The 27,106-nt window shown below is 22.5% G+C and overlaps 3 protein-coding genes across 3 annotated transcripts; 2 read left to right on the plus strand and 1 right to left on the minus strand.

Moving 5' to 3' along the window:
- Nucleotides 1-1,640: 1,640 nt before the first annotated feature.
- Nucleotides 1,641-4,226, minus strand: PmUG01_07042300 (peptidyl-prolyl cis-trans isomerase, putative; the record flags this gene model as incomplete). Its single annotated transcript, XM_029004177.1, has 4 exons — nucleotides 1,641-1,949; nucleotides 2,187-2,248; nucleotides 2,430-3,787; nucleotides 4,105-4,226. 4 exons carry the CDS (start codon nucleotides 4,224-4,226, stop codon nucleotides 1,641-1,643), a joined length of 1,851 nt encoding a protein of 616 aa, XP_028860892.1.
- Nucleotides 4,227-5,379: 1,153 nt separating this feature from the next.
- Nucleotides 5,380-7,188, plus strand: PmUG01_07042400 (conserved Plasmodium protein, unknown function; the record flags this gene model as incomplete). Its single annotated transcript, XM_029004179.1, has 3 exons — nucleotides 5,380-6,450; nucleotides 6,696-6,914; nucleotides 7,078-7,188. The coding sequence occupies 3 exons, from the start codon at nucleotides 5,380-5,382 to the stop codon at nucleotides 7,186-7,188; spliced, it is 1,401 nt and encodes a 466-aa protein (XP_028860893.1).
- Nucleotides 7,189-9,146: 1,958 nt separating this feature from the next.
- On the plus strand, nucleotides 9,147-23,047 carry PmUG01_07042500 (conserved Plasmodium protein, unknown function; the record flags this gene model as incomplete). Its single annotated transcript, XM_029004180.1, has 3 exons — nucleotides 9,147-9,285; nucleotides 9,839-22,812; nucleotides 22,958-23,047. 3 exons carry the CDS (start codon nucleotides 9,147-9,149, stop codon nucleotides 23,045-23,047), a joined length of 13,203 nt encoding a protein of 4,400 aa, XP_028860894.1.
- Nucleotides 23,048-27,106: the final 4,059 nt, after the last annotated feature.

Below are 27,106 nucleotides of genomic sequence, written 5' to 3' on the forward strand. Positions count from 1 at the left end.
CAAACATTTGTTTATTCCACTTTTGCTGCTTCTACTTTCTATGCTTCTTTTTTCCCCTGTCCATAACTGTTGAACACCGACAAAAAGAAAGAAGCAACGTGAAACCTCTATCCCAAGCGATTTTATTGTTCCGCTTAATTCCTTTGCGTTTATATACTTGCTTTTCGCCCCTTCACTTTCTATATCGCTCTTTTTCTTTTCTGTTTTTCACGATGTACTGTTTTATGAAAACACATTTCATTAATGTATTGTAAAACGAACTTCAAACTGAATGCATGTATACATAGTGGAAATCCTTTTTTTAAAAAAATTAATCAAAAAAATGAAAACTAAAAAATGGCGAAAGAAAAATGGCGAATGAAAAATGGCGAATGAAAAATGGCGAATGAAAAATGGCGAATGAAAAATGGCGAATGAAAAATGGCGAAAGAAAAATGGCGAAAGAAAAATGGCGAAAGAAAAATGGCGAATGAAAAATGGCGAAAGAAAAACGAAAAATATCAAAATTAACAAAACATTACGGCAATTGTTTAATTACTTTATAGGTCAATTATTTCAAAACAATTTTAACTTTTTCAAATAATTCTCCAAACATTTTTTAAAATATTAAAAAATAACGTATAATTTGTGTAATAATTTATATGTAACATATACTACAAAATGAAGTTATTTCCATCCGATAGTGTTTATTTAAATAAGTTCATATGAATTGTACATACATACATATATATATATTTATTTATTTTCATGTTTCCTAGTACTGCGTTTAATTTGACGTTATTATTATATTGTTTTTCAATAAATATTAAAAACATTATAATATTTTTTTACATTGTCCGTTCGTTTGTCCGTTCGTTTGTTCGTTCGTTTGTACGTTTGTTTACTTGTATGTTTGTTTATTTGTTTATTTGTTTTTTTAATTATTTATTTATTTTCCTTTTTTCTAATTAGAATCTAAACAAAACATATAGGAAAAACAAAAATATAAAATGAAAAAATAAATCATGGGGGAAAGGAAAAAAAAATACCAAAAAAAAAAATAAGAAAAAATTTTAAAATTTTTGAAAACACGCATGTTTCAAATATACGGTAAATATTTTGTTTTATAAAAATAATTTTTAAAATTAAAAAAAAAAAAAAAAAAAAAACAGTATTGTATATAAGTATTTATAAGGCAAAATTTTTATGCGCATTATATAAATGTACTATTAAAATACGGAGTTTGCCAACAGAAAAAAAAAAGTAGAAATATGTTGGAATATTTATATACATATTATAAAAGGAAAATATAAAATTCATCAAAAAGGAATAATAAAATAGAAAAAAGGAAACAAAATTAAAAAAATATATATCAGTGAACTACTACAAAAAAAAAAAAAAAAAAACTATACACATATGGCACGACATAAAATGGCATAACGCGTCATATAACATACATAGCATAACCAACTAAGAATGAACACTCATAAGGATGAAATAATACATACAAATTGTAAGCATTCCTGTGCTCTTTTTATTCCAAAGCCTTAAAAAATTTATTATTTAACACGCCGTTGTTTTTTTTTTCGCATATATTGTTTTCTACATTTATGATATCATAATTTTATTTTTATTTTTATTATATTTTTTTTTTTTTTTTTTTACCAACATGAAAAGTCCATTTTACTTTGCTTCGATTTTGAAAACATTTCTTTTTGTAAAACATGTTCTTTGGTTTTGTTTAGCTCATTGTTCGTAGATTGATTGCTCTTTTTAAAGTCCGTCCATTTTATATATTTTCCTACACTGTCATTTTTATTCTCTACAAAGTTTACGTCATCTATGAAACTTTCTGTATTTTCCTTCGCATCATTCTTCTCTTCTTTTTTTTTTATTTTTTCCTTCATCTCCTTTACAGCATCTTTAAATGGGTTTGTGTATATAATAGCTTCGTTTAGGGTGTATTGCACCTAAAAAAATATATGAAATGAAACAAATAAATAAGTAAATTACCCACGCATAGGTAACATTTGTATAAATTTATGTAAACACACAGGGACATGTATGTATGGATGTACGTATGTATGTATGTATGTATGTATGCACATATACGTACACGTTCATATGTGCTTTAATTAATATTTACAACGTTTATATATCATTCAGCAATACTCTGCCATTTTGCTCCTTTCTTTTTGGTATATTACACTGCCACTTATAGTGGGGTCCAAATTTTTTAATTTTCCTAACGTCTCATTTCCTCCTACAACTGAAATTTTAAATTTGTTAGAATATTTAAAAGCGAATTAAAAATTACGTATCGAACATATTAAATACGATAATTAATTTTTAACGTTTCAGGATAAATTTTGCTATATAATGAAATATACATAAATCGCACGAATACGTACTCCTGCATAAGTACACACACATACGTATGTATAGCTTACCACGTCCAAAGCACACATCACTCGTTACATACTCTTCGGACAGGCAAATGTAAAACATGTTTGAATACTTCTGATTGTAATACTTAAAGAAATATATATTCCCATAACAACTTTTTGCTTCGGTATGTCTACTCTCTTGGTGTTTAACATATTTAATGGCTCTATCACTATCGTTATCACTGTTTATATTCATTATCAATTCTTTAAATGTATGAATAACATTTTCATCATTTATCTTCTTTCTTAATTTTTTCTTTTTTAATTTTTTCCTCCAATAAAATCCAGACATTGCTGAATGGTAATTATTTTTACTTGAACCAAAATATACAATAACGTCTTTTTTGTCCTTTTTAAAAATATCTGTTCTATTATAATATTTATATTCACATAAAAATAAAAAATTATGACATAACTTGGGATATAAAGAGGCATATAATTCCACATTAATCATACCTATATCTGTTATTAATCTTACATAGCTATTTTTTTTATTTGTCTTAACTTGATCATATATTAAATCATACACTTGACTTTCTGATAAATAAATAAAACTGTTTTTATATGTTACATCAGATATAGTTGAAGTTACACTTTGTGCTAATTTGTTATCACTATAATTTACACATTTTATTTTTATTTCGTTTTCACTACTTTCTTCCTCACTATTATTATTATCTGTATGTGATGAGTAAAAGTATTTTCCTTTTTCCCCTAACTGCATTTCATTCTTGATCTCATCTTTATGGTGAGTTCTACTTCTTGTGTATGTTTGTTTCCCTTCCCCTTCACTCTGTTTTCCTTTAAAGTTTTTGCTTTGTGTTCCTTCTATTAGCGCTTCTTTACTTTGCGTCTCTTCATTTTGCACTTTTTGGCTTTTCACTTTTCCACTGTTCACCTCTTGCAGTATATTCATAATTGTACCATTTTCCTGAATGGATTGTGTTTTTTTTTTTTTTTTCTGAACAAAATTTTTATTTAGCTCAAATATGTCATTTCTTTTGTTCAATGGGTCTTGCAACACAATGAAATCTGACTTGTTCATACTGTCATGAGAAATTGGGTCAAACATTTCATTTTTATTTTGGAATAGTTTATATATTTCTGATGAATATACATTTCCAGTTTTCTTATTTAAAATAATTTTTGTGTGTTGATTAAAATATTTTCTTGTTATAGGGCATATATATTGATTGTTATGTTTGTAAAAATTTGCTTTAATTAAATTTTTTATATCAACTGTGCATTTTTTTTTGTCCTTTTCTTCCGCTCTGCTCATTTCCTCTAAAACACTTTTTTTGTCGTACAACCGTCCATCTTCGTCACAATATGGATCGCTGAATGGTTTTAAGCTTAGGCAGCTACAAAAGGGGCGCAAATATGCCAAGTAATTGGTGAAGAAAATTTTAATGTATGAAGAAAAATTTGGTGTAGTTTGTTAAGTAACATAAACTGCGCTTATAAAAAATGTATTATACGCACATTACGTACATAAAAGATGACATAATTCAATGTCGTAGTATATAATACGAAAAAAAAAAAAAAAAAAAAAAAATACTTCTAATAGTACATGTTTAAAAAGACATTCAGTATATATTGATAAAAAAATGTTGAACTAGTTATAAAAATAATATATTTTTGTTTCAACATCCTAATACATGTAATAAAAATTTCTCACCAATAATTAAAGGGCAAATACGTTACACTTTTCGCTTTCAGCTGCTTCTTTATTAAGGCATCCCTTCTATATTCTGACTGTAAAATATATAACTTATCTTTGCTGTGTTTATGTTTTCCCATTATATCTTTGCTTACTTTTTTTTATTTTTTATATTGCAAAAATTTACTTGTAAGGATTATAAAAATATTACTCAATGATTTTTTCAATTTCCAATTTTTGAACGGTATAATTTTGTAATTACATGTGAAGGTTAAAAAATATCATTATAATATAGTAACTATATTGTACTTCTTTATGTTTTGTGGTTACTGGATGTATTTCATCGCAAATCACGCGCTTTATAAAGTACTCTAATTTTTTTTATATTTACACTATTTCGCGTACGTACATATACAATATTTATACGTAAATATGTATATGTATATGTATATGTATATGTATATGTATACGTATATGTATATGTATATGTATATGTATATGTATATGTATATGTATATGTATATGTATATGTATATGTATATGTATATGTATATGTATATGTATATGTATATGTATATGTATATGTATATGTATATGTATATGTATATGTATATGTATATGTATATGTATATGTATATGTATATGTATATGTATATGTATATGTATATATATATATATATATATATAAATTTTTTTTTATTTTTTTTTACAATTCACATAGCCACAATTTGCATACATAAAACAAAGCATGCATAAAAACAACCTCAGAAGGGGTAATAAAGTACGCAAGAATTATTTGTAAGAATTCGATTTATTATTATTACTTTACTAATTTATCCGTTTATACATGTGCAGTATATATGTATTTATGTGTTTATTTTCTCTTATAAGGTACTATAATGTATACATATAAGTATATATTTTACATTTATATTATGCCTTTATATTATGTACTTCCAAATTTTTCCATAATTACCCCAAAAAAAAAAATTTTAAATGAACAGTGCATACATTTTTTAAAGTCACCTTTAAGCATAATAATAAATTTTTGTTTTTTTCATTTTGGTATATTTTAGTGATATTTTGCTATTCCATAGAAATAATTAAAAAGAATTTTACTAAAATATAGATGTACATTCCTTTTTGTGCTTATATATATATATATATATATATATATATTTACGTTTGTAGCTAGTACGCACATACTGTAAATTTATACGTATATCCATATATATATATATATATATATATATATATATATATATATATATATATATGCATATGACCATTTAGATGTTAACGTCGCATGATTTAAACACTTATGATATATCATCAAGCAGTTACAACGGCATATACATTGGAAACATATTCAGTGAAATTCAAGATGAAATAAATAATACCTGTATTATTGAAAGCGCACAGAGGTCAAATTGCTTAGAGTATAATAATGAAAAGGTAAACGGTAATAATAACAATAGCGGTAACAGTAGCAGCAAGAACAACAGTCATAACAACAGTAACAATTGTAGTAATTGTTGTAGTAACAGTTTTGGTAATAGTAATAACATTAATGCAGACATTAATGTAGGTAAAATTCTTATTGGTAGTAATTATATAGGTAGTACTCATTTTGGTAGTAATAATATAAGCAGTACACATTTTGGTAGTAATAATATACGTAGTAGGGGAAAAATAAGTATAGAAGAATATGTTAATTTTATAAATGATAAAAAGAATGAATACAAGAAGAAGAAAAAGGAGTACGTTATTGAGTATATTAATCAAAGAAAAATAAAAAAAATGCATTATGAAGACATGGAATTATTATTTAAAAAATTTACCCACTTCTTGGATTTACAGGAAAAATGTTTATTATGTAATAATTATTTAAGCCTATCATATTTGTACCTTAACAGATACTTGAAGAAGGAAAAGGTGGGAAATAAAGATCAAAAGGAGAATTATAATAATAAGGGCTTTATAAATAAATGGGTGAAAAAAAATAGTAGCTTAATTTTTTGTGAATGTTTAGAAAATATTGATTATTCAAAGCAGTATATAAGTGATAAAAAAGATGACTGTTACATTGATATGATTCATCTTTTTAGAAAAAATACATCCTTTTCTTTTAATACAAAAAAAAGTGTAATTTTAAAAGAATTTATGAAGAATGTAAAGTTTAAAGAATTTTTTAAATATAACTCTTTTAATGAAAATTACTATAATAATACATTTCCTATTAAAAATAATTATAATATAGACACAAAATATATAAATGTATGTAGGTATATTGAAAAGCCCACATTAACTATTGAGCATGTAAAAGCGTTAAATAGTCACACGGAAAATTTTATACCCATTTTTGTAAGAGCACATAAATGTTGGAGATAATTTTTTTTTTTTTTTTTACCTTAATAATTTTTCATTTTTGTTGCATTTTTACGGAATTACTTAAACGATAAAGCACGACATAGCTTTTTTTTTTTTTTTTTTTTTTTTTTACATGCATACATGTATGTATATATATATATATATATATATATATATATATATTCTTATATGTGTGTATATTTGTATATATATTCATATGTGTATTTTTTCTTTTCCAGAAAATTCACAACGTTAACACCCTTGTAACGACGGTTGAAAAGAAACTTTTAATTGAGTGTTTGAAGGTTGTTAAGAAGATTTTTTTTTATGACAAAATTGACAAATTGACAGTAATTATTTTTTGTTATTTAAGTAATTTATACAACACTGTTATGAGGTTAAATGCGGAACGTATATTGTGTTGCTATTCGCAAAAACATTTCGAGTTTTTCCTATACGTAAGTCCACTACGCTATATAATTTAAAGCAGTTCTCACAGATAATACACATATATATATATATATATATATATGGGCATGATATGTATTCAACATAAATGTCTATACATGAGTTAATTTTATTATTTATTTTTTTTTCATTACGTTTTTCTTTGCATTTTAGTATATCTTTCAAAAGAACACATACGCAGCTAGGAGAGTTAAAATGGTAGCTTTGAAAATTTACAAAAACGGTGATGATCAGGATGACGAAAAGGAACATGTGGATTTTTAAGGTATTTAATTACTCTCCCTTTTTAAAATTAAATAATTCCTTCTTTTTTTTTTTTTTTAATATAAAACAACCATTTATTTTAGGTCCTAACGACAATTATAATATTAAGACCTTAAAAAAAAATTCTTTAATTAATACCCTTTATCTGTAAATGTACCTTTAAGGGGAATCTAACACATATATCTATATAATATATATTTATTTATACACAAACGCTCATGTTTTATATTTTTTTACATGTTCGCAAGCCCTACTAATGAGAAGCAAAAATACTAAAAATAATGTGAAATGTAATTTGCATTTTTAAATCATTTAATTTCTACATAAAGCTATGAAATATTTTTAAATTTCTTTACATGTTATTTTACATAAAAAATTAAAATTAAATTATACACACTGTTATATGTATATATATATTCATACACAAAATTAATTACAAAACAAAAAATTGTTACCTTAAGCATATAAAATAACAATGTTTAAAGTATTTTATAAAAAAAAAAAAAAAAAATCTTGATAGTGCAGTACATAAGCGAAGGAAGGCAATTTTATAATTACATTAAAGCTTAGAATTAATGTCAATGAAAAATAAAGAAAAAAAAAAAAAAAAAAAGTAAAAATTTGAAAGAGTTATCAAAATGGCATATATATAAAAATGCTCATGCCTCCAATTTTTTGAATAAATTTAAAAGAATAAACTTTTGTTTTGACTTTTGATATATTCAATTATTAAATTTCTTTAAAAAAAAAATTGCAAAAGGTAACTTTTAGCAAAGTACCGTTGAAGAATACAATATAGTGTGATAAATTTGCAGAAATAGGCATAAATGTAACTAGGGTACATTATAATGTACATATATATATATATATATAAATTTTTTTTTTTTAATATAATTTTTAAATATAACTTTGTAGTAAGAACACAGTTTTGTGTTAATTCATTTCCGCCCATTTTTTTAAAATTTTTCATGTATTACACTCTCTTGGTTAAAAACACAAATTGTGAATTGTTTTGTTTTTATAAAAAATTTATATACATATATAAATGTATGTTTATATTTTTAAAATGTACACTAAAGGAATTACACCATAAGCACATTCTCATTTTCATTTTCATTTTCATTTTCCTTTTTAAAATTCACCTACCATTTTTAATTAATTTATAAATTTACATTTAGTACAAAGTTTAAATTAAAATAATAATTAAATAATATTATATAAGTACATACATTTGTATATGCATTTATATATAAATTATGTATTTCACGTTATACCCTAAAAATCACATGGTGTTTTTTTATATTGCCTTGTTTGTACATAATAGTAATAATCTTGAGGGCTTCTTTTTTTTTTTTTTTAAATGTTCTTATGTGTATAGAAAATTTTCACATTTATTATGAAACAAAATGATTTTATTTTTTTTTTTTATATTCTAATATCAAGTATTTATGAATCATGTGAATTTTAAAAATGTGAATGTGAAAAAAAAGAATAAAGGCAAGCAAGAGATATCAAAAGAACGAAATTTAAGTAATTACAAAGCTAACACTAATGGAGTAAGAAATAAAGAAAAATAAGAAAAAGAAAATTATAGGAGCAAAAGCAGCAAAAACAGTAGCAAAAAACGAATAAATAATACGCAACACAGTACAATACAGTACCGAAAAATATAGTAACAATACAGTGCAGTAAAAAATAGTACAATACAGTGAAGTAACATATAATACAATATAGTGCAGTAAAAAATAATACAATACAGTGAAGTAACATATACAATACAGTGAAGTAACATATAATACAATACAGTGAAGTAACATATAATACAATACATCATAATATAGTACAATTTAATACACCGTAAGATAAAATAATTCAAAATAACGTAATAATTCAGATATCCCCAGCAATTGTTAGCCGTACATAAAATACATAATGTTTTAAAACACACAAAAGGCAAAATGGGAAATTGCAAGTCTTATTCTGCTCATTTTAATACTAATAAAAATAACACAAATGAGTTTTATGAAAATTTAATATGCCATTTTATTAAGCAGGATAAAATTAATTTGTGTCAAAAAGCTTTTGTCATATATGAATGTAAATACAAAAATACAAATATAATATATAAAACATTTTAATAATTATATGAAACAATAAATATATATAGAAGGATGCATTTTTGTAAAAGCTAAAACTGCGTTGTCTATATATATATAATATATATATATATTTTTTTTTTTTCCCTACATTAATTACATCTGTAACACTTCGTAATTACAAGTTAAAATTTGTTTACACGAATTGTCTAATCAAATTAATATTATATTTACATAATAAAACAAATTGTTTATGCCTTTTAAAAAGTATTGTAACTTCGTAATTAATTTTGTTTCAGAAGAATTATGTACATACATAATTTTATTTTGAGTCAAGTGTATATTCCATGAAATTCGTGCATGATTTGTATGTTTTATGTATAAGCACTTGTCCTATTTTTCCTTTTTATATTTTCTAAAAATTTACTACATGATAATTGATCCTATTTATATAATATTCGTTAAGGAAATCAATTTCTCTACATATCCATACGTACACATATGTGTGTACACGCATTTATACATATGTCTTTATTTGCTTCCCTTTTTCGCAGTCTTGAAAAGAAAACCTGATAACAAGGATGAATATGCCTACTACATTGTGAGCTGCGTTCAAAGGAAGAGAGTAAAAAATGCAGTGGTATATTTAAATGAAGATTACAACACGGAAATTTTGAATTTTTTGTTAAAATTATTTAAAAAAATGAACAATGAATATTATAATAATACGAATAATTTCCACTTTAGTAGTTATTATAGCTATTTTCTTAGAGAAGATACAAAATTTGCTAATATTTCTGAACAAATGAATATAATACAAAAGATATATAATTTTGTAAGATTGAAATTTATTCTAGAAAATATATGCCTGCACATATATTTTGAGGTAAATGATGATACGAATGAACTTTATGAACTGAATAATAATACGGTAAATAAAAAATTGAACAGCAATGAATTAGTAGATGAACAGTCAGTTAAATTATTGCACTTTGAAAAAAATGTAATGGGAAAATTGTCTACGGATAAAGGGCCAACGGAAAAAATGTCAACAGGAAAAAAGAATAGAACGTATTTAATAAAAAATAATTTCAAAAAGATTGAAAATTTTTGTAGAAATAAATTGCATTGTAATGTTTTTGATAATTTCAAAATGTCCAATGTAATGTGTTTATATATTTTGAATAATAATTATAAAATTAAATGTATTTTGTATAATATATTTACCATTTTGTTCTTTATAAATAATTATAACGCCTTGTATGCAATATATGACAACATGAACAAGTCAGAAAAAGAGGAAAGAGGAGAACAAAAAGAACAAAAAGAACAAAAAGAACAAAAAGAACAAGAAGAACAAGAAGAACACGAACAAAGAAATGAGTTATCAAAAAAAAAAAAAAAAAAAATATTTAACAAGTTGAAATATTCATTAGAAGATAGAAATGTGTATGTAACGTATTTATTTGTTTGTTTATGTATAAGCTTTGATCATAAAATTGAAGAAGAAGTGCTGTTTAATACAAATTTTAATGTAAATAAAAAAGAAATAAATTTTATGAATTATGTGAAAGAATTTTTGGATATATGCACATTTTCACACAAAAAATTAAACAAATTTTTTACACAAGAAATTAAAGAAAAGAAAAAATATCACTGTTCATTGAGAATTATCCAAAATTCGTACATCAACAATAATTTAATAAATTCACATTACATATGTCAGAATCAATATATAAAAAGTATTTTAAATATTGGAAATAGTAATTATTTAATAAAAGATAATATGGTGATATTCTGTTTTATATTATTTGAAAATTCTGATAGTGTCCTTTCTCTTACAGATAGTAGAAAAAAGAGCAACGTTGACAAGAATGATAAATCATTTTTTGAAAGTAATAGTAGTTTTTTTGAAAAAGGACATTTATTGAATGAAAAAAAAAAAAAAAAAACATTAAGAAAAAAGTTCTGGAGAAAATTATTACCAATTAAGAATTTTACAGAAAATAGCCAAAAGCATTATGGTGATGAAAATAAAACAGAAGGAAATATTAGAGTACAGTCCTTAAATTCGGATGTCAAAAAAATGGAATTTATTGAATTTGATTTAAATAATATAGGGTTTTTTAAGATTGATTTATATAATCTCAGTTTTGCTAGTAAGGAAAATTTTGAGCATACTATTGAGAATTATATAAAATTATATACTATTAAAAAAAAAAATAATAATTACATTTATGTAAAAAAAAAAATTGAAAATAAAATTGATTACCAGTTGGTAGAAACTATGAAAGATAATTACACACACATAATAAATGTTTTAAAAACTATGAGAAATAAAGAAATATGTTACATATCACCTGCACATTTTTATGATGAATCGTATGAGAAAACCAAAAAAAAGGAAAACAGAACAGAAGAAAATGCTAGTTATATACATATTGAAAGTAATGATATTTCGAACAAATCCAAAAGTACTGATAAAACATTTAAAAAGGAAGGAGAATATAGCAATTCCGTATCAAAAAATTATGTGCATTCCGTTAATTCGGAGTCTAAAAATTACTTGAATGAAGAAAATAATACTAGAAATTTAAATGAATCCGAAGAAGGTAAAGAAAATCCTTCTTTTTCCAAAACAGAAAATAAAATAAAAAAGCCTTTTTTCATAGGCATACATGACACGTTTGTCCCTTTTGATATGGAAAAATTAATTTTAAAATCAAGTTATTTTAACAACATAGACGAGGAAATAATTAAAAAAAAAAAAAATTTATATAGAGTAGTGCACAAGCATGCAAGGGTTAATATTAAAAAAGAGAAGATTAACACAATATTAGAGAATGAAAAAGGGCAGGGGAAAAAAAAAAATGAACAACTGTACACAAAAGAGGAGATAAATTCAGAGAATGCCAATTTAAAGAAAAATAAATGTGTGGAATACAGAGAACATGATAATGATGGTAAACTTGACAATATTTTAAGCAAAAAATATATGGGCTATAAGGAAAAAAAGGGATATTTTTGTATGCATAATTCTGATGTTAAAAAAAAAAATTTATGTACACTACATTTTAGCAAAAAAATATGTGAAGACCCAAATTTGTTAAGCTCATTGGAAGAGATTAAATGTGATAAAAAGGTAAATAGGATATTAAAAAAATATAACATTACACACAGTGCCAAACACATTCAAGTACTTATAAATAATATTTATAGAACAGTAAAATGTAATGACGGTTTTCCAAGAAATAACAATAGTCATTATTCAGGGAATTTCCCCCTTCATATGGGAAAATCAAGTGAAAATGATGTAAAAGAAGGAAATTATAATAATGTAGAAAAAGAAAAGAAGGGGAAAGGACAAGGTGGAGAAGTAAGTGGAAGGGAAGAAACAGGAAAAGACAAAGAAGAGAGAGAAATGGAATGCAACTTGAACAATCAGAAAATGAATTTAGAAAATTATGAAGATGAAATATTTGAAAATACCATTGTTGATAGTTTGAAAATTTTTATTCAGCATAAACCAATTGGTGATATGTGTTACTTTGTGAATAACAAATATATAAACATTTCTTTTGATATGTTTAAAATACATGAAGGAACAAAGAAATTAATATTTAGTACATATGTTAACTCAGAAAAAGTAGGCCTTAAAAAAGATATTGAAAAAATATGTGCAGAAAAGGTGGATTATACGATTACATTAAATAAAAATGAAGGTTATAAATATATAATGGATTTGTTATTTTTACATTTAAATTATAATAGATTATATTTTATATATATTCCTAAGAAACTAATACAAACGAATAGTTTGAAGTCTGAAAAGAACTTATTTCTGAATTTAATGTTTTGCAGTTGTGATATTATATTAGAAAATTTATGTATTACAACTGATGATAGTGAGAGAAACTCATTAATGAATACTTTTATTCCCCTTTATTTTGAAAAAAACAATTTTATAAAACTTATTTTATTTCTTTTGGTGGATATAACAAAAATTTATAACAAAATAAAAAAGCTACAGTGGTATTTTGAAAATAAATGTAAAGAATTTATGAAAATTTTCAATGACTATTTTGACAAAAAATTAAAGAAAGTAAACTATGATTATTGTAAAGAAAAAAAAAATCACATATTTTCTCTTACAAACGATTTGTTAAAAAAAACAAGTGCAAAAAAGTCAGACCAGCAGAGTATGTTAAGTAATGATATAAATATTTCCTCAGTAAAACGTTGCTTAAATTTAAGTGAAAAATATATTAGTACAAAGGAAGATAATAATGTAGATATAAAATCATTAATTATTAACATGTCATCTACATTAAATTCGGAAAATTGCACGAATAATGTGAATAATAACACCAATAACTTTAATAGTAACAATAATAATAATAATAATAGCAACAACTTCTATGATGGGCATCCTAACACATTCAACAGTTATTATTTAAACAAATTAAATAATGAAAATCCGTTTGATGTTGGATATATTTACAGAAATATATATATAAAAATAATTGACTTGAAATTGTATGAATTTATTACAGATTATATTAATTATATAAGAGAAAATAATAGCTATTATTATTTATGCCCATATATATTTGTGTACAAATTTAAAGGGATGTGTTTCCTGTTTATTCCAGTGTGCAATAACTTTTATTTAATTTTCTATCTTTTCTTTTTCCATTTTCTTAACTGTTCAGATTTTTTTAATTTCAAAAGGTGTTTTAGCAAAAGTATTAATGATGAAGACATTTCAACAATGAATTTTACATTCCCCAGCAATAATAATTTTTTGTACATTAATAACATTATCAAAATATTAAATATTCATAAGAATAATAAAATGTATGTGAAATATATTTCATTACTTAAAGAGATACAAAATAATACCACCACTTGTCATTATTATAAATGGAAAAAAAATAAAGTTATTGTTGATATTAGAAACTCTTTTACTTCTCCTTATTTTATTCGCACCAAGAGTTTTATTAGTTTTATTGAAAGCACAAATTTATATATAAATCTGAAGAAGTTATATTTGAACAAAGATTATATGTTTTCTTTTAAATTAGATAAAAAGAGTAAGCCACCGAATGAGAATTGTTCAAGTGCAAACGATATTGTTTTCATGTTTAATTACTACTTTAATATTTATACATATTTTTATGATGAAAAAAAAAATAGTACAAATAATGAGCTGTTCCGTCATACCAAGTACATTATTATTCCGTATTTTAAGGATATATATATAAGTCGAAATAATTTACATATGTATTTGAAAATGCTTGAAAATTCGAATGCAGGCACCTTTTATGACAATAATGACAACAATACAACTACTATTACTCCTAATAAAAATAAGAACAACAATAACAATAGTAATATTAATAAAAGCAACAACAATAATAGTAATATTAATAATAGCAACAACAATAATAGTAATATTAATAATAGCAACAACAATAATAGTAATATTAATAATAGCAACAACAATAATAGTAATATTAATAATAGCAACAACAATAATAATAATACTAATAATAGAATGTATATGAGCGAAGATATGAAAAGTACATGCGCTTCTCACGATAGTAAAACACAAGTTAGCAGAAAAAATATGAACAAAGAGGAGCATATGAAAAATTTTAAATATTCTTTTATTTACAACTTATATGAAAACTATGGTGATATTTTTATAAATTATTTTTATGCATTACTAAACATATTAATTGTAGAAGCAGTGAGTGAAATAAAATTAAATAATTTTTTAAGTATCAGTAATTTTTTACAAATATTAAAAAAATACGAAGTAAACTTTAATATGTATTTTTGGGTATTGTATGACAGTTATATAAATATATACAAAAAATATTGTGCTCATGCGGAACTAGTAAAATATTTTAATAATAACAATAGAAGTGAAATGTGTGATTTTGATTGCGTAAGAAAAATAAAGTACAACTATTGCAACAAGAAAAAATTTTATATTCGAAGACTACTAATATTTTCTGTATGTGTATTATTATCATTTATTTGTAAAAGTATACTGGATTTTTTTGTAACATATTTAAACTGTTCTTATGAAAATGTGTTTAGCAGTCTGTGCTTCTTTTTTTTTTCAAATAGTAAACAAAGGAAAGTAAATGATTACATGCATTTGAATCTTCAAAAATCTATTTATTTTAACTTATTTCTGTCATTGAGTTTTGTCTTACAGTATATTCCGTTAAGTGTTCAATATTTAAATTTATTTAAAATTATAAAGAAGGTTAAAAAATATAAAATAATTTTAGCTTTTTGTTTAAATTATATATGTGGTATAAACTTACCCTTTTACATTTTTTATGAACTTCAAAATATGCCCTTAAGTTTACTAAACGACTTTTTTTCATTTGACAAAGAAATATTGAATTTGTGTTCAAACAATTATGAATTAAGTAACTCCATAAGTGCAAACACATTTGAAGACATTTATTTTGATGAATCAGATTTAAAAATAAATGAAAAAGAACATATCGAATGGATTAATAAACATGGTGACTACAATATGTCGAATGATACATTACGTTTTTTCAAGAATAAAAAGATTAATAAAAATATCTATAAACGTTTTCATAATAAAGCAGAAAAAAATAATAATATGAATCTTATACGTCTTATGATTAAATTGCACCTTAATTCAATTTTAAATGCATTTACATTTTATGATTTTAAAAATGCTTCAGTGAATATATTAAGTTATCTAACGAATAATTCCCTTCAGGATTGTTATCAAAATAATAACAACAGTAATTTTTTTAAACTAATATTTTCTCATTTTGTGAATTATGTTTCCTCATTCTGGTATAATAGAAATTATGAAATTAACGAATATCAAAAGGCAAGTTGTTTAATCTGTTCGAAGCATGAAATGGAAAGCGTACAAAATTGTAAAAGTGAAATAGTAAAAAATAGACGTATAATAAAGTGGAAAGCAGAGCACTTGTGTGAAAAAAGAAATGATCATATAAAAGAAACAGATGTTCTTTTAAATAATTATTATAATTTATTTAAAGTAAGCACAGATTTACTATTTTTTGGTGAACATAAATTAATGGAAAAAAACATTTTTGAAGTTTTGCTAAACATAATGGAAATACATTATTCTCATTTATTAATTATTTTACCAATATTTACGAAACATATATTTAACCTCTTAACGTACGATTTAAAAATTTATTTAATAAATATTTTTTTCTACATATTTACAAGAACAGATATGTATAACATAAGAAGCGTGAGTAATGTTAAAAATAAAACGAAAAACATAGCGGAAAGCAGAATGGGACATAGAATGGAAATGACGATAGAAAGAAAAACGGAAAATGAAATGGGAAATTTTAGAAAAATAAATAAAAATAATTTTACGGAACAAAAGGATAATGATGTATTCGAATTTAATAAAAAGGATAATATTAATGTTAATAACACAAATTCAAAAGACTTTTTGATGAGGCCATTTGATTGTTATTCAACAAACAACTATTTCGAAGTAATGGAAAAGCAAAAGATCTATACCTTAAATGATGATAAAAATGAATTTGAATACAAAAATGAAATGGAAATCGGAAATGATACCGAATATGAAATAGAGAATAAAAGTGTAACTCAAATTGAAGCTGAAACACAGACCGAGACTGACACAGATTTGGAAGTAATAAATGAAAATGTAAGAGAAGAAGGAATAGCGAATGAAAAGAAAAGAAAATCTTCAAACAGTTTTAAAGAAAAATTAAAAATTGTCCTATTAGATAATGATTATAATGTGTACCTCATAGAATTTTTCTTTAAAATTGTTTTAAGAATAATTCCCTTTTTTAAAATTAATAAAAGAGGTAAACATTTGAAGATAAACAGTTCCACAATTATTTACAACTTAAAAATAATATTGAGTTTCTTAAGATCATTTAAAAATGTTATTTTATCAATGAAAAATAATTTTTATATATTTATCTATTATTTTTTTATAAAAGGATATATATCACTACTTTTATTAAATGCACACAGAGCGCTGAAGTATTTTAAAAAAGTGTTTGTTCTTATTATATTCTTTTTCGGGAATCCTGTAAACTCCATAAACAGTCACCCATTTTTAATATATGTAACATACATTTTATACGTTTTAACAATTTTATCCAAGTTAAATATGGCAAATTTTTTTGGACATATAATTAAAAAGGAGAAAAAAGAATTCCTTAACGATACCCCCAAAAAGGCATGTTCAGGTGGTGGTTATAACGATCCTAGGTATAACGACAATTGTAAAAATAGCGATGACAGCAGTAACGATGACAATAATAATAATAACGGTAATAATAATAATAATAATAATAATAATAATAATAATAATAATAAAAGCAACAATAACAACAGTAATAACACTAATAGCGATGATGAGGAGACCTACAACGGCGACGAAAGGAAAAATGATAAATTGTGTAGCAATAAAAAGACGTGCTTTAACAATACTTGGATGAAGCAGAAATACGAAATATGGATGCATTTGGAAATAATTCGTACCATTAAAAGAAATTACGTAAGATTTAACAATAACATATATTTAGTGCCCTTGAATTATCTTTTTATAAACATGAAAAAACTTTTCAAGAAATACGCAAATGAAAAAGAACTGCAGAAATTAGCGAATATGGACGATAATGGTGTTGTAGATAATTATTTAAAAAAAACAAACAAGATAAATACAATAAAAAAGGAAAAATATGATGACAATTCTTCTTTAAGGGAGTTCAATATAAATGATAAACTAGAAGATAGAAACATATTTATAAATATTAACAACAATTTTGTATCATTATACCCAACAGCTAAAAATGTGAAAGTTCCCAAAATATACATTAAGGGAGATATTGATAAATCGTTTTTATCTACCACTGATTTGGATAAAAAAAAAAATTTACATGATCCGAATTTTTCTATTGAAGAGAAAAATATAAACTCGAAAGAAATTAAATACGATTTTAAAGAAGATAAAAAAAAGAAAGAAGCAGAACAAAAAGAAGAGAAGAAAGAAAAACAAATGGAAAAGCATAACGAAGAGCAAAATGAACAACCATATGGGAGAGAGAGACAAAATAAAAAAAATACATTTTTAAACGCGAATAAATCGTCAAAAAAAAATTTCCTCGATGAGCAAACTGAATACATGAAAGATATATACTCTAAATCATTACACGGACGCATTGGTAAAAAGGATATGAGCAATTTATTATTATATAATATAATTTACATCAACAAAATGAACCGAAAATTAAATAATTGTAAATTCGTTTGTTTTAATTTTAAATATTACCATTTTAAGAAAATTATATCAGATTACAATAAATATTATAAAATAATATTAGAAACTTTTAAGAGGAAACTGTGCGAAAATTATTATGCATATACATTTGGAAATAACGAAAATGGAAGTCTTGCAATTGGTAAACCATCTTATCTAAAATTGTCACCAACTATAGGTTCTATAGGTTACGAGAAAAATAAGAAAAGCGTAAAAAAGGGTTCTGATTTTTGGTTTACTAATAATTTACAGCTAATTCCAATTAAAATAAAAAGAATATGTATGAATGAAAATATGATTTCAATTATTGATAAGAAACATAACTTATATATTGGTGGTGATAATACTTTTATTGAAACAAGAAATGAAATATATTTTAAAGATAAGAATGAGAAATCAAAAAAAAGGATGAAAAAAAATAAAATAAAAAATAATAGTAGAACAAACATGAATGAAAAAATAGAAATTGATAAATACTTTACGAATATAAGGTTGAAAAAAATAAATAAACAAGAAAATGGCTTTCCTGATTACAATAGCTCTTCTGGAGATAGTGACAATTTATTATTTGGAAATTCAGTAACATATAATGAGAATACAAATTTTTTGAAACCAATTTTTCATTGTAAAAATTATGTTGAATGTTGTAAAGATGTAGGAGATAAAAATAGAGATAGAAATACATGTAATTGCAATACTTGTTGTTCCCTGTTAAATGGTACTTGTGATATTTTCAGTTCTTGTGAAAGTGATCTATACTCTTCTTTTGATAGTGACGATAGTGATGTTACATATATCAAGATTAATGACGTTGATGAAATTAATAAAAATATGAACATAAAAATTTTATTAAACAGTAATAAAGACAATTCATTTTATGTAAAAAAAAAAAATTATTCCTTAAAAAAGATTTCAATAGATGATTTTAATATTTATAACAGTGTATTATATTCTTCATCCTACGCAAACCAATATTTAGCATATGTTCTACCAGATCAGAAATCTTCCTTGAAAGCAGTGAAAAAATATTTCAATCAAATTTCTAATAAATTTTACAAAGAAAAAGTTAATAGTAAATTTAAAAGTCAATCAAAAGAAAACATGAACGAAGAAAAAAGAAATTGTGATGAATATAAATATGCAAAAATTAAATATCTACATGGAGAAAAACAAAAGGTGGATGATAAAGGAAGCTTTAAGAAAAATGTGTTATCAACAAAAGGAAAGAATGAAAGAACATTATTAGACAATAATCTTAGTAGTAATAAATTCATATATAATTTTATACATGACATTAAAACTAGAATAAAATTTGTCGATATCTATAACGGTTCAGATTTCGTTATATCCATAAATAATTTTGGACATGTATACGCATGGGGAAATAACAAATACGGATGCTTAGGGACTGGTGATAATGTCAATAGGTATGCCCCCACGTTAATTAATCCTGGCCATTTTTTTTTATATGATTTTGAAAAATTGCAGATACATACAAATTATAAAACAGAGATTAAAATTAAAGGATTAGACAAAATGAATAACAGATGGTGTGAAAATATTTTGTATAATTCTTTAATTATTGAAGCAATAAAGAAAAATATGCGTAACAAAAAAAAAAATACAGAAAATACTTCAAAGGAGGCTTCTGTAAAATGTAATGAAGTTGATGGAAAATCTGTTATTTCAAGCAATTTTCTAAACACAAACAAATATAAAGATGAAGATTTTTTTACATTAAAAACAAATAGCATTTATACATCGGAACACATGTTTAATTTTGAAAACTTAGAAGTTAAAAATGTAGTTATAAGTGTACACAAAATTTATGTCCCTATTAGTTCTATTTTTTGTGGTAGCAATCATGTTTGTGCATATTCTAATGGATCCATATTTATGTGGGGTGAACAAAAGTTAGGTCAAACATCTATTCCTTTTGAAAATATTTATTTTGATAATTTTAATAAATGTGAATTTTCAGATAGTGATTCAAATAACAATTGTAAAACACAGAAAAGTGAAAATATGGAACTAACCCAAAAAAATAAAACATCAGAACTTTTATCATCCTCTTCCTCTACATCTTCTGAAAGTTACTACTTTAATATGATAGATAAGAAGAAAATAGAAAATATAAAAAATAAGTTTAACAAAAATAAAGTTACAATTTGCAAAAAAAAATTTAGTTTTAACATTGAAAATCCAATTCAAAATAATTTTAATATAACAAATAATGATATATTTCTCAACAATAGAAAATTAAAATTATGCTCAAATTTTAACTCAATGAACAATATAAAGAGAAAAAAAATTAATAATAATTTAGTTCTTGTGCCAATTCAAGTCTGTTTATTTAATTTATCATATAGAGTTAAAAAATTTGAGAACTCTAATGATAAACTTACTAGTAGTATCGAATGTACTGAAACTAAGGAGAAACACAATGTGCAAAAGTTGATGAGTTTAAATTATAACTTATCTAATTTCCAAAATTATCAAGGAGATGATTATAATAAAAACATTAACAGAAATTCTCAAAAAAAAATTGAAAGTGAAAATACAAATTTAAAAAAAAAAAATTATTACATTAGAATATTCGATTACCTAGAAACATTTATAAAAGCAGAAGTAGTAAATATATATATGAGTCTTTTTAGAAATGATATAAATATCTATACGAATATTCCAAACAATGGTAATATAAATCCATACATATATGGAATGACGTTTTATGATTACAACTTTTATGATGAAAAGTATATGAATATTCAAGATTATTATAGTAAAACACAAAATAAAAAAGAATTTACAGACAGAAGCAATAAAAATTTATATCATAAAAATGAAAATTATTACAATGTTCGTGAAGGTTTAAATAAAAAATTAAATGATGAAAAATGCACAAATATACAGGATAACGATTCGTTAAATGAACCAAAAAATGTTGATTTACTTAATATTGATGACCCAAGTAAATTTGTAAAATTAATGAAAGAGAACGAAATTATTAATCCACAAATTTATGAATATATCGAAAAAGAAGAAACTGTATGCATTAACGTTAAATTAATAATTTTTTTATTTCTATTTATAAAAAAGAAGTACATGACCATTTTCTTGAACAACTTTCTAATGGTGTCAAATGTGTCATGTGGTGAAGCAAATACAGTAATAACTTGCTTTAAGAAGAGTATTTATGATAAATACTATCAATATATAATGAAAAATATTACCTGCTCAGGAAATTATAAGCATATGGAAAATGAAAAACTTAAGTCAAAAATAAAAGGAACTTTTCCAGAATATTATTTCAGCTCAGGAAGTGAAGAAAGCAATTTAATATATAGAAATGACATATATGATATAAAAAACTACACCAGTACAATTGTAAATTGGGGAGATAAATCATTTGATGAATTTAAACTTATAAACTCAACTTATTCATGTTCCGACACATCACGCTTATATCGTATAATAGAAGAAATATTGGCACATTATATGTGTATTTATGTATGTGGTAGGGATACAAATAATAACTTGTGTATAAATAATATTAACCAAAGTGTATACACATTCGCTCGAATTACAAATAATTTTTTTTATTACAACTTTAATAATTTTTTATTTCTCTACAAGTACAATTATTACCTTTATTATATATATAAAAACAATGTTCATATTAATCATAACAATGATTCGAGTTATATAAAAAATAATCCCCTTACTTCATATAAAAATAGATTTAACCTATTTACATCTAATGAAAATACCGTAAATGTAACAAATCCGAAAACGCAAGGTAATTTACCAAATCAATTTATAATAATAAAAAAGATTGTCTGTAGTAACACTGTAACTTGTTTGCTTGATACACGTAGTAATATTTACCTAGCCGGAGACCTAAAATATTACTTTCCGAATTATTTTCGTCACATAGCTTATGGATCATCACCATTTGTTAAAATTAATTTAAATGATACAAAAACTATAAAAAATGTATCAATTAACCAAAATAATATATTTTTGATATATGATGATAATTCCATAAAAATATTAGGCTATAATAATTATATTGATTTCTTTAAATATAATCATCCTATATTTTTTACGAATAAACATAACCAAAAGCATTCACATAATGTAGTGTCCATACAAAATTCCGATTTTTTAGTAAAGCAAGTAAGTATTTATTGTCTTTGAATTTAAGTTTATAATGATTTAATACAGTATGATCCCTTACAGTTATATTATGTATACCTTTGAATGCATACATAAAATTATGAAAGTGCTAAATGAATTCTTTGTGTCTTTCATTTATATATAGGTACAATCTGGAAATAATTGCATTGTTCTTGTTATGAAAAAGAAAAAAGGGAAGCGAAATCCGAAGAAATCAATTAAATACTTGAATTAAATTTGAGTGTTTTTTTTCAACGTAGTAGTATGTTTTTCGAAGATAACTTTTTCATGTTTTTTGTTGTATATTTATGTGTAATATATATGTATGTGTATGCTCCCATTTTTTTTATAGTGCTTTTTTTTATTAATTTTTTTGTTGTAAATAATGAGGATTTTTGACTTCAATTATTCACAATTTGTGTAAATGCATTGTTCCATGTTACTGCAAATAAAAAATTTAAACCCAACATTATATAGAATAAACTTTTTTGTATTTTGCAAAATTTAAAAATAACTAAAAATATTGTTTACAATTTTTAAAAATTAACTTTCGTACATATCTTTCACAAATGAAAATAATAATCAAGCATAATTAAAAGCTCACAATATTTTACATCATTTTGTTTATCCATTTTTATCTTTTATCAAGGTGCTAAATGATTAACAAAAACAATTTATATATTTAATTTTTTAAGTGCAAACTATATGAATATATTTATTTGTTAGTAACTATGTTTACATAGAAGTATTTGTTATCGTACAAATTTTTCAAAAATAGTGAAAAATGGAAAGTAGTACTATATCCTTTTTATTACATAAAAATCATTAAAATAAGAAAAAACAAAAGTAAAACTTATCTAATGTACATTTTTTATCTAATACTGAAAAAATCTATATATTTTATATTTGTTCGTACATTTCCCCTTATATGTAACATAAGATTGCTTCGTGAATCTTTCAATTTACCCTTAAAAATTTATAAAAAAAATTAATATCCTTCCCTCCAGAAGAGTAAAATTAAAGGAATGAAAACTGTTATTTTGCAATATAATTTTTGAAAATTCTCTAAACATTTGTATAAATTATGTATTATTGCTTTTTTGTTATTTTAGTGAATTATCTTAACTGTTATGAGTTTTAAAATAATAATATTACTGAATCTTAAAAAAATATTAAAAAAATATGGTAAATACATTCTACTATTTATGTAAATTCCATTTACGTAGAATAATATTTAAATAATTAATCACGTTATTTATTTCTTATAGAATAACCAAAATAAAAAGAAAACAATTATCAAACCTATCTCTTTTTTTACATTAACGCAGTTGTTTCAAACTATTTTGAAGTTCCTAAAGTATAAATCTAATTTTTTTATTTCTATGAATTAACTATTATAGTATTTTCATTATATATTTTCCTGCAGCGCATTATAACATATTCACTTCAAATTCTTTAAAAGGAACTACAATTTTCATTAGTTTTTGCCCTTGGAAATCATGTCATAAATTTTCAATAATCTTTTCCAAGTGAATATAAAGATGGGTCTACAAGAAATGTTTGCTTTTATTATATAATTATAAGAAGTCATAATAGAACATAAAATGGATAAACTCATTCTTTTCTTTGATAAGCAATGAAAAATAACATTTTTATTAAGAATAATAAACTACACTGAATTGCTTATATGTGCATCTAAAGGAAAACAGTATAATACTTTTTTTGTCTTATATAAAATGTGAATAATGCTTTTGAAGTATAAACATTATTAGCTTCTATATTAAATAAATGGATTTAATTTTTTTGTATATTTAGGTAAATTGTTGTAAGAGTAACGTACAGAAGTCAAAAGTCCTAAAAATATTTTTTAAATTAATAAGATGTTTATAAAAACTATAAATAAATGCATTTTAAATAAAATTTTAGAATTGCTCTTTAACTTATTTAGTTGTTCAAAAACATTCGTCAAATAATTATATATAACTATAGAGTAAAAATTATTATTTGTAGTAATGATTTTTACATTATTTCATTATAAGATGTATTAATATTTGTCTTGCTATGTATCAATAAAACGAAGTTAATACATTATTAGTTATATTACTTTCAAATATATTAATGGCTTATTTGAATGAAGTGATATTTCATTATTATGCTTATAAAAATTTCTTCTCATATTTATCTGCAAAAAAATTTTTGGTTCATTTTATTTTATATCACTGTTAAAAGCAAACATAAATACATTGGGTTCAATTTTTTCAAAAAAATTAACATAAAAATTCGAATATTCATAAAAAATAGTTGCACATATTTAGCGAGATTGTTTTACTCGAGGAAGTAACTTATGCATAAATATTTTGGCACCGTAAAAAGTGTAAATGGAATTTGTTATATTAAGCATATATACACATTTGCCACCTCATTTTTCGTATGCACAAACAAATAATTCAATTTAATATTAACATTTCAAAAAAATTGTTCTTTTTTTTTTTAAATTATAGAATAAAATGTAAAGCAACATTAAATCAACGGTACTAATTTTGATATTATATTAAATCTAAAAGTAAAATATAACGTTAAATCTGAATTAATATATTTTAGCGCACTTAAACGAATCATGTATTGATTTCACAGAATAAAAAAAAGATATATAAAGAAAATAATATGATAAAATCATTTCTAAAATGTATCACTAAAAAAAGTGGTGAAAATAATGTACAACCAAAATTCAAAGAAAATACAAAATATTCAATGGAATATTTAATAGTAATGTTCACTATTATGAAAGTTTATGGCTTAATTTTCTTGTAATTGTTTCATGATGGATTTATTGCTTTGAAGTATAGTATTTTTTTTATAGTATCATAGGTATTTTAAAAATAAAAAAAAAAATCAGAATGGTCTTTCAAATATAATTAATTATTAAAGGAAAAAGCATATATAGTAAAAGTAAAATATAAAAGCATATAAATTAGAGAAAAGTAAAATAATAAAAACAATAAAAAATTATGAACTCGTAAAAAAGATATAACAGTAAAATTAATAAATTATAACAAAGTTAAAATTTTTAACTTTATAAATATGTAAATGTTTATACTTGAAAAAAAAAAACTATAATGTGATTTTCGGGAAAAGGAAAAACAGTTACATGTATATATGTAAATAAATCTATTAAAATAAAAAATAATTTTCAAATATAAATATAACAAAATGTACAATATAAAAAAAAATAATTAAATATATTATTCTAAAAGAAATAATACATTAAAAATTAGTAAAAATAATAAATATATTTTTAAATTATATTAATATCGTGTATATTTTTATATAAATAATTAATAAAATTAATGAAATATAAATAAAATAAATCAAATATATATAAATAATTAATATAGTTATTTAAATATAAACAAAGTAAATTAATAAAATTAAATTATACTAATATCGTGTATATTATACATATAAATAATTAGTAAAATTAATTAAATATAAATAAAATAAATTAGTAAAATTAATTAAATATAAATAAAATAAATTAGTAAATTAATTAAATATAAATAAAATAAATTAGTAAAATTAATTAAATATAATTAATTAATAAAGTTATTTAAATATAAATAGAATATAAACAAATATAAATCATATAAACAATTAATATAATTATTTAAATATAAATAAAATAATGAATTAAAAATATTTGTTCATAAATAAATTATTAATTTAAAAAAAAATAAATAAAAAGAAATAATAAATAAATTAGTAGTTAATTAAAATAAATTTTAATAAATAAATGGCTAATTAATTAAAAAATAGTAATTAATTGATAATTAAACAAATATATAGTAATAAATAATTGATTTTAATTATTTAAATAATATAATTATAAAAGAAATAGTAATAAATATACAATTAATAGAATAATAAAAATTAATATAGTATAATTATAATATAATAATACTGTTGAAATATATTATTCAAATAATATATGAATATTTTATTTAATTACATTAGTTATTTTATCTATTGACTAATTAATTTTAGAAAATATTGTCAATATATTTTTAAATAAATTATAATGATTATTTTTATAATGTTTAAATAAATTAAAAGTTTCTTTATTATTTAGTTGTTTAATAATATACTTAATTATTTTTAATAAGTTAATAATTTATGCTTTTAATTGTATTTAATATATAAAATTATATTATATATATAATAATTCTTAGATTTATATTAAATTAATTATTATTTAAAATATATATTTATTTGATAAAATAAAATTAATGTTATAATT

Source organism: Plasmodium malariae, assembly GCF_900090045.1.
Source record: "Plasmodium malariae genome assembly, chromosome: 7".
NCBI classification, from domain to species: domain Eukaryota; phylum Apicomplexa; class Aconoidasida; order Haemosporida; family Plasmodiidae; genus Plasmodium; species Plasmodium malariae.